The sequence below is a fragment of the Astatotilapia calliptera genome, chromosome 7 (genome assembly GCF_900246225.1).
Source record: "Astatotilapia calliptera chromosome 7, fAstCal1.2, whole genome shotgun sequence".
NCBI lineage: Eukaryota > Metazoa > Chordata > Actinopteri > Cichliformes > Cichlidae > Astatotilapia > Astatotilapia calliptera.
The window spans coordinates 52,438,225-52,446,928 of NC_039308.1; the positions used below are offsets into that span (position 1 = coordinate 52,438,225).

The following is an 8,704-nucleotide window of genomic DNA, read 5'->3' on the forward strand; positions in this document are numbered from 1 at the left end:
CAATACGCATATATATATATATATATATATATATATATATATATATATATATATATATATATATATATATATATATATATATACACACACACACACACACACACACACATTATTAGAAATAATAAATAAGCACAGACTAAGATTTGAAGAAGCAACAAAGACAGCAATTAATTTACATTTCTTTGTAGTTGCTATTGTGTTTGCCATTTCTAGGTGCAGTAGTTCACTTATTACACATTTAAAACAGGTAGCATTTGAAATTGTTGTTCTTAACTGTCAACTTTTAAAGCTCACATCCTAAAAACAATTTATCAAGTTATTTGTCACTCTAGTGCAAAGGACACCATCCTGTGCTTTCCTTTCGATGACTGCTTTCCAGGAAGTGGCCTGTTTACAGTGGGAGGTTTAAATGGAAGTATGTTTTGTTATTGCAGTTCTGTTTAACACAGCTAGTAAATGTTTGCCAAAGTGTGTTTTTTAGTAGTTTATTTTTACTTTATCTGCTTTTTCAGATTTGACAACATGTTTTCTTATTTGTTATAATTTTGCTGACTCAGTGACAGTGATTACAAGAGTCAAAGTTGATCACATAGTTCCTTTTAATGGATGTAAACCCAGTCATACCAGTTCACTTCACAATGATACATTTGCACTAGCCATGAACAAAGGAAAAAAATTGCTTGAAATGAGGCTAAAGTGTGCACTGAGAAGCAATGTTGTTCACTTTGTTCACCAGAAGGGTTGCCACTAAAAAGTTTAGTCTCCAGCAGCAGGATTTAGACAGTGAATGAGACATTTATTCATGGAGTCTGTAGACATCAACAGAAGAGCTTTCTGAAAGCAGTAACAAAGTTCAATATGGAGGGAAGGTGGGCTGCAGACGAGTAGTAAGTGATATTTTTCGATGAAGTTCAAGGCACCAGCACAACCCTCATGGTGTTGGTGTAACCAGACCCTGGGCGCCACCCGGTCACAACAATGGCCATGTCTCCAGTTTTGAAGAATTTGCGGTGCTTGCCTACAAAAAGAGGTTTTTTAAAAAGGGAAAAAAAGATTAAGTTAACAAGCAAAAATCTCTTGCTCAGCTTTACTGAACTACCAGAACATCCTCTTAACTCTGACACTCACCAACTTCCATAGCAAAGTTCACACGCAGGTCCACGTCCTCAGCCCAGACGTCGTTGGCAGTCTTGGTGTAGAGCACAGGGTAGATACCGCGATACAGGTGAGCCTGGCGGGCGGCCTGACCGCAGCGGGTCAGAGCAATGATGGGGGCACGGGGCCTGTACCTCGACAGCATGTGAGCAGACCTGCAGGTGACAGGCATAAGTCACTGCACTCTGACATAACTTGGAGCAGTTATAAAATAGCTGGCTATTTATTTTAGAAGTTAGGGAACAAAATATTAATTCGTTTGAAGTTTAAATTAGTGTTATTAGTGCAAGTCTAATATTTATTCTCAATCTGTCTTTTAGTTCAACTGCTGATTAAAATGCTTGGCTTTCTAGCAGCTAAATGCTTTATTTAGTTTACCTGCCTGTTGCTAACTATGTGCTGTTTCACACTATGTAGGTAGCATGCTGTGAACACACCTACTGTGGCAGAAAGAGCCCACCAATAAGAGCAGAGCAAAGCAAAAAGGTGTGAGACAACCAACACTGAGCTGAAAGATGCTACACATCTCCACAGAGCTGATCTGAACAGCAAAGTCAGGAGATAATTTAGTTCCGTCATATAAATCACTATTTAAAAGTATTAAGTATAGCCCACGTTATTTCATAGGATTATCATTATGAAATCAGCCCAGTTGACTATATGTATGTGCTGAGTGCCATGTGCTGGGAGGATGAACTCTAAAGTGGAGAAGAACGATTAGGGAGTTATAATTAACTTGTAAAATGTCAGGGTTCAGATCTCAAAAAGGTCACGGGCAGAGCACAGATTGTGATTGCAGTGAAACTTGGCACACTTCAAACGAGCTGGGGGCTTGCGTTCAAGAAGAAGCGGAGGCAGCAGGATAGAAAAATATTATAATGCCCCAGTTTCTTCTCTGAGAGTGGGCGCCGGGAGGATATTATGACTCAGCTTTACAGAGATTTACTGGGTGGAAATGTTCCCGGAGTCTCACCTGCCAGTCTTGGTTAGCACAATGATTGCACTGGCGCAGCACTTGAAAGAAGCCTCGACGGCACCAATAGCGACGGACTCTGTGGGGTCACGGGTCAAATGAGTGAGGCGACGCAGCTCCTCGAACACCTGCCTGTGGAACATGGCTGCCTCAGCTTCACGGGCGATCTGAATAAGTGAAAACAGATTACAGTGGCTGTCAGACTGCAGATACACAACTAGTCTGAGCTGTGGGAGCAAAGACCAAAGTTAGGCTTAGTGCAGAGTTCCTCATACCTGAAAGCAAAGTGAAACATCAAGCTACACAACAGCCATGGCTGCGACGTCCAGAGACCGTTGCTGTGCACTGCAGACACATGCAAGCTGAGCTCTATCACACCACGCAGAAGACAAGAGGAGATGCTGTTGGTAGCAGATGGAGTGCAGGAGCAGTGATGGGCAAAGAAGGTTGAAGAAATGGGAAACAAGCTGTTAGTAAAACCCAATGTGATGGCAGAGATGTCATGCCACCTTTGACCTCTGACCTTTCCTTAAAGGCCAACAGATTGAGCTGAAGGTTGAAGTGATAATAATGCGATGCAGAACAATTTATAACTACGTTTCTTACTGCCATTGTTTTTATTTACAACATATACGCATATAGGGAATCAGATATGTGGATTCTAAATATCAGGTTACTTTGACCTTTTTTGACCTTGAAGAAGAGGTCAGAGGTCCAAACTTTCATTAGATGGTCTTTATCTTTATAACTATGCTTAAAATTCTAGTGCTTTTGTTTATATTAGTAGCATTTGAGAAATGATGCTGGTACATGGGGTCTAAACTGAGTTTTTCCTTCCCATTGTCCCCAAAGTGCTTGCTCAAAGGGGATCATATGATTGTTGGGGTTTTCTGTTTTCTTCGTATTATTGAAAAAAAATTAATTGAACTGAATTATACCTGTTCTAAAAAACGTAACGTACGTGACATGGCAGACTTGATTTTTGTAAGAAACGCTTATGTTTACGGTCTTTTTTTAATTTCTCTGGATTTGAGCGTGGATAACATTCATGGCCTTGATCATTATCATCAAACTTTACTGATATGCCCTCATGGAACCTGTGAACAAAACGATGTTACATATTCTGAGCATAAATTTTCTGGACGCAAGGCACACAGTTCGCGATTAGTAAGCAAGACACGACAATAACGAGTGCAAAAGTGAAACAAGTAGCTTCAGATAAAAGGAACGCACAAAGGAGCAAGTCTAATCTGAATCATGTGAACCTTCTGTTGCTGAAAAACTATCTGTTTGGCAGCAAACGCTCAAGATTCACATGTAAGATAAACCACACACTTTATACTTATAATGAAAGCTTCCTCACAGGCTCAAAACACAACAATTTGACTGAGTGTGACTGCCGCGGCAGCGGCAAACTTCACAGGAGGAGTTCTCACATCAGACATTCAAAAACCTTCAGGTGTTCTTTTGATATTGGTATTAAAGATGGTTACACTGAGCACATTCACACTGAAGCCATCTTACCAAATGCTGTGTGCGCACTGCCTCCAGAGGGTAGTCTCCCTTGGCTGTCTCACCGCTCAGCATGATACAGTCGTTGCCATCCAGCACAGCATTGGCAACATCACTGGCCTCAGCGCGAGTAGGGCGAGGCTTCTTGGTCATGCTTTCAAGCATCTTAATGTGAACAAAGAGGCAGACTGCATCATTTCACGTCTGCAGAAAAGCACTTATTTGGACTCCACTAATCCGTGCTCCCATCACAGACCTGTGTGGCACAGACGATTGGCTTGCCAATCCTGTTGCATTTGCCGGTCATCATTTTCTGGGCGATGAAGACCTTCTCGGTTGGGATTTCAATTCCCAGATCTCCACGGGCCACCATGATGCCATCACTAGCTTCCAGGATCTCATCAAATCTTTTAGAAAGAAAAAAAAAGGGGGGGGGGATGAAGAAAAAAAGTTCAACCATCAAAAAGACAGACTTGTGCTGTGATCGTTTGCACACTACACCACCCACCTGCGCACGCCCTCATGGTTCTCCAGCTTGCTGATGATCTTGATGTCCTTGCCCTTCTCACCCAGCACTTTCCTGACAGCATGAACGTCAGCGGCCTTACGGATGAAAGAGGCGAAGACCATGTCAACACCCTGTTCCACGCCAAACTGCAGGTCCTGAATGTCCTTCTCAGACACTGCAGGCAGGTCAACAGCAGCTCCGGGCAGGTTGACGCCCTTCTTGCTGCCCAGCGTGCCGCCGTTCTCAATGTCACAAATCAAGTAATTGCTGCCTTCGGTTACAAGGAAGCACAGAAAAAATATTTCAGCTACTGGAGGCAGAACGAAAGGAGGACGGACAAATTGTTCGTGCTCTTACCGACTTCTTTAACCTTGAGGGAAATCAGACCGTCATCAACATAAATGTGGCTTCCAACCTGCACAACCTTAGTGATGTTTTTGTAGTCCAGCCACAGAATTTTCTCATCACAGTTGTCTGTGTACTGGTCATCGAGCGTGATCTTGATGGTTTCACCCTTTTTCAGCTCAACCTCAGCAGTGCCACTCTGAAAACAATGAGAAGTGACTTGAGGAGAGAGTTGCTCACACTGGCTTCATTAGAGCTGCGGTAATCTGGCAAGAACTCACGCCTTTGATAAGTCCAGTCCTGATTTCTGGTCCCTTGGTGTCCAGAGCGATGGCCACTGGTCTGTAGTCAACAGATCCAGGTACAAAGCTCTCAGTTGCGTCGCGGACATTCTTGATGGTCTCGGCATGGTACTGCATGAAAACAGATGTTATATTAAAAAGATCTTGCAATGGTTTAACCCTTTAAAGCCGGTCGGAGGTTTTGCGTAACTATTTTTAAATCCCCATAGAACCGGAACCACGTAAGCTAGCGCGATAATTTTTTTTGCATATGAAACCGGAGGAGTTGTACTTACATCTTATGCCATCAGCTTGTCCTAGGTCACGGTTTCCTTCCACATATAGTTTTGCAAAAATTGCATAAAAAGCAGTATATAAAAATTATATCTCTCAAAAATAAAACAAAAATAACACTCAAAATAAATTTCCTGTTGTTGTAAACTATTTTTTGCAACTTTTTTGTATTTAACGTTTTGAGGGATAAACTTCTTAAATTTCTCCAAGTAGAAGTATATGTAAAAAAACAAAACAATTTTCAATTTTTTTTGTAGTTTATTGCACTTTTTTGCAATTTATGTAGTTACTATGGACTTAATGCATACATATTATTAAAATTTGGGCTATAACAGTTGTATTGATGTATAGCAACTTGAAATGCTCCCAAAGATGGTACTACAGCATGTAAAAATATAAAGTCAGCTCTGGCGGACTTGGTTCTATGGTAGGTCTTAAAGGGTTAAAAAGCAAATAAATTAAAAACGTTACAAAAATATTAAAGGTGGATATTTATACATTTTTTAAACCCTTTGTTTAAAAACAGCTAAATTCAGTTAGTAGAGCAACAGGTGACGCCTCAGTGCTGGTTATGTAACTATATATTTATTTATAAGTGCAACATATTTTGAAAGGAAGACATTGTTCAGCTGAACTGTACATAAACAGCTGCCGCATACGTCGGTACATGACAGGTATGAATGTATTTTTCACTTAAACAAAAACAGTGATGTGAATTCTGACTACTGTCCTTGGTCACTGGCTTCTCTACATGCCTTCTCCTCATACTGTTGCTGTGGGGGGGTGACTCCTATTTATAGCTGTACTGGCAACTGTGACACCAATAACACAGAGGTCAAATGTATTTTCCCCTCCTCAGAAGAAATCATACATTCACTTTGCTGTACAGATAAAACTGAGGTCTTTTTATTTGACTGCTGTTGAGCCACTTTGAGTCAAGTTAAATTGGAGAGAATTTTTTTTTAACATACTTAATCTTTCAAGATCCAAAAATTAACTGTGGGTGTTCATTGCTACAGCTGATGACATTTGACGGCTCATCCACTCAGGTGACAGTGAAAAAGGGAAAGAGGCTTGACTTTTAAAGGCAAGGGGTCAACAGTGTAATGTCGGCTGAAGAGCTGGCCACGATACAGTGGGTTCACAAGCTACCAGACAGACCGAGCGCCAAAGGGGCGAGAGGAGGCTCAAAGATCACATTACAGATGGTCACCAGGCCACAGGAGTAATGGCACTCTGACTGCTGCTGCAGTAAAGGGTAAATCCTCACCGACTCACTTCTAAAGGGCAAAGAAACTGACTTGACGATCTGGGTTTGTACTGTCAAGCATGTGGCTTTACTGGAATCTGTGACGTCACAGTGTGTGATTGTGAAATCAGGGCTTTAGCAGGTTAGAACATTTAATGTAAAACAAATAAGGAACTGAGGTTGGCAGAAAGTATTTCTGACCCTTCACTCACTTCATGTGTGCCATGGGAGAAGTTCATTCTTGCAATGTTCATCCCAGCCTTGATCATTTCCTTGGCCATCTCCACAGATCGGGTGGCAGGTCCTGCATCGAGACAGTTAATGAACACAGTGAGACACGGGCCCAAGATGATCACATTTTTGCACCAAGGTCGTGTTTCTTTTTCGATGCAGATACATGAAGAAAATAATCAGATTGTACACATAATAAGCACAAATCAATGGGCCTTGGTAATGCGCCTGACCAATTGTGCAGATGATGCCAGTGTTGCGAGCCACAGCCGGCTCAGAGTCGATATCCAGCAGGCACATGTGCTCAATAAAGGTGTCTGCCATAGCAGCTTGTAGCTGCTGGGTGTGGATGATAGAGGAGCCTGTATCCTTTGGCTTCGACATGGCTGGATCTGTGTCTGCAGGAAGAGACCTTGGAGAGAGAGAAAGAAACATGAAAGATAATCGACCGGGGCCCTGGTGACTCTGGTGTATGGCACCAACCACAGGTTATGTAGAAAATCTCCTGTTTTTTTCATGGGCATCTAATATTTTTACTCGTGACACAATGGAATTTGCACTTACAACCAATAAGTTGAAGAAGAATTTATATAGACAATAAAAAATCAAAAAGAGCGTACAAACAAAAAAAGAGACCGAAAATATGTAATAGGAAAAGAAGAGTGCCAACACAAACTAAATGTTCCACTTCTCTGTGGATGACTTTCAACCCTCTCACAGTCCAGTTTTGGCTAACTGGAGAACAGCCGACACAAAAAGCAAGGACAACAGTATGGGGCTGAATGACTGCACTCTCCCACATTCCAGCATGAGTGTATGTTAAAGAAGAGGAGCTGATCACTTCTGACAGCGACTAAAGCTGATTCACATACACAAAAAAACCCGCACAAACTTGAGGAGGAGGCTGAAAAAAATAATGTTTCATGCCTGAAGTGTAATGCTGGTCCACAAGCCCACATTATAGAGACAAGTAAAACTTATATGATTCAGCTTGCACTTGTTTAGCCTGGAGGAGTGCAGCATGCTTGATAAAAGTGTGTTGTCGGGCAGTGCATGGATTTGTGGTGGGTGGGCTGAGACCATATGTCTGCCCTTTGTATTCACCTAAAATAACAGTCAGCTGAGGCTATTTGTGGACTGTAGAAACATCAACGTCATAATCAAACAGCAACAGACATTTTTATTAACTCATTATTTAAGTAAATCAAAGTCTTTATTGATCCCTTTGCTGTCTGCAAAACCAGCAAAAAATAAAATAAAATAAATAAGTGTAACAGCTACTTCCTAACCCAAATCACTGACTGAAAGGTGATACATTTGAACGTTAATAAATGTTATTGCGAGATTACGGTTTCTTTAAACGTGCAGTTCAGTAAGAACACATTTGGTTTTTAGCTGCTTAATTAACAGGTAACGTGCTACATATATACATAATTACCAGATAAATCTAAAGGATTGCATGTGCAAAACCAACATTAACGATTCTGATCTTCCACACAGCTAATATACTACATTTCTACACTTTTAAACCTTTCCTCCATCTCGAAGACACAAACTCTGCTGCTGTTACTCACCTACTAAGTGAACTTTGCAGGGACCAAAGCGCCACAAGTCCTGTCGCAGCGACCGGTTTTATGCCTGTAACTGACCGGGACTACTTTCCTTTGAGTGACATAGGATATAGGGCGGTGAGGGCAATAATGGTGAGTGAAGAGATGCTTGAATTAAATGTTTATTTTGACAGTTGTTTCAGATTCAGGGGGAAATATTCAGATAAAAAGACGGAGGTTTGCCAGATTTTGAGTTATACAAAGTTTACGCTTTAAAGCACAGGTGCAAGTTTAGTTCACAGTTTAATCACAGAGCTTCCGCCGAGTCCTCAAACATGACACCATCATCTGTTTGGCCCGGAGACAGCTCAAATTCAGTGCAAAATACCGATGATGTCGTATCTGGAAAACAGTAACAAATGGAAAGCAATCCTGTTCATGTATTAATCACCAGGAGATGTCATATAAAAAGAGATGAGATGTGCCAAATCCAGGGGTTAAAGTGGGCCGGTGTTTTATTTTGTTTTTGTATTTTTTAAATATTGATATGTTCCCTCCTTTTAAATCCCGTTTGTCATTTTTAACCCTGATAAATCCCTCTGAGCT

At 41.3% G+C, this 8,704-nt stretch overlaps 1 protein-coding gene across 1 annotated transcript; it reads right to left on the reverse strand.

The window, feature by feature from the left end:
- Nucleotides 1–581: 581 nt before the first annotated feature.
- pkmb (pyruvate kinase M1/2b) lies at nt 582–8,197 on the reverse strand. Its single transcript, XM_026175679.1, has 11 exons — nt 8,123–8,197; nt 6,782–6,960; nt 6,530–6,621; nt 4,775–4,906; nt 4,506–4,692; nt 4,149–4,419; nt 3,897–4,047; nt 3,653–3,805; nt 2,129–2,295; nt 1,129–1,310; nt 582–1,018 (listed from the first exon to the last, which is right to left on the reverse strand). The coding sequence occupies exons 2-11, from the start codon at nt 6,930–6,932 to the stop codon at nt 912–914; spliced, it is 1,593 nt and encodes a 530-aa protein (XP_026031464.1). The 5' UTR covers nt 6,933–6,960; nt 8,123–8,197; the 3' UTR covers nt 582–911.
- Nucleotides 8,198–8,704: the final 507 nt, after the last annotated feature.

What these genes read in the sequence shown, in the direction of transcription:
- pkmb (XM_026175679.1), bottom strand. Translation starts at nt 6,932, where the DNA reads ATGTCGAAGCCAAAGGATACAGGCTCCTCTATCATCCACACCCAGCAG. An exon ending in TGGCATCATCTGCACAATTG is followed by an intron (nt 6,622 to 6,781) that starts GTCAGGCGCATT and finishes GTCTCGATGCAG; the next exon opens with GACCTGCCACCCGATCTGTG. An exon ending in CCTCAAGGTTAAAGAAGTCG is followed by an intron (nt 4,420 to 4,505) that starts GTAAGAGCACGA and finishes TTGTAACCGAAG; the next exon opens with GCAGCAATTACTTGATTTGT.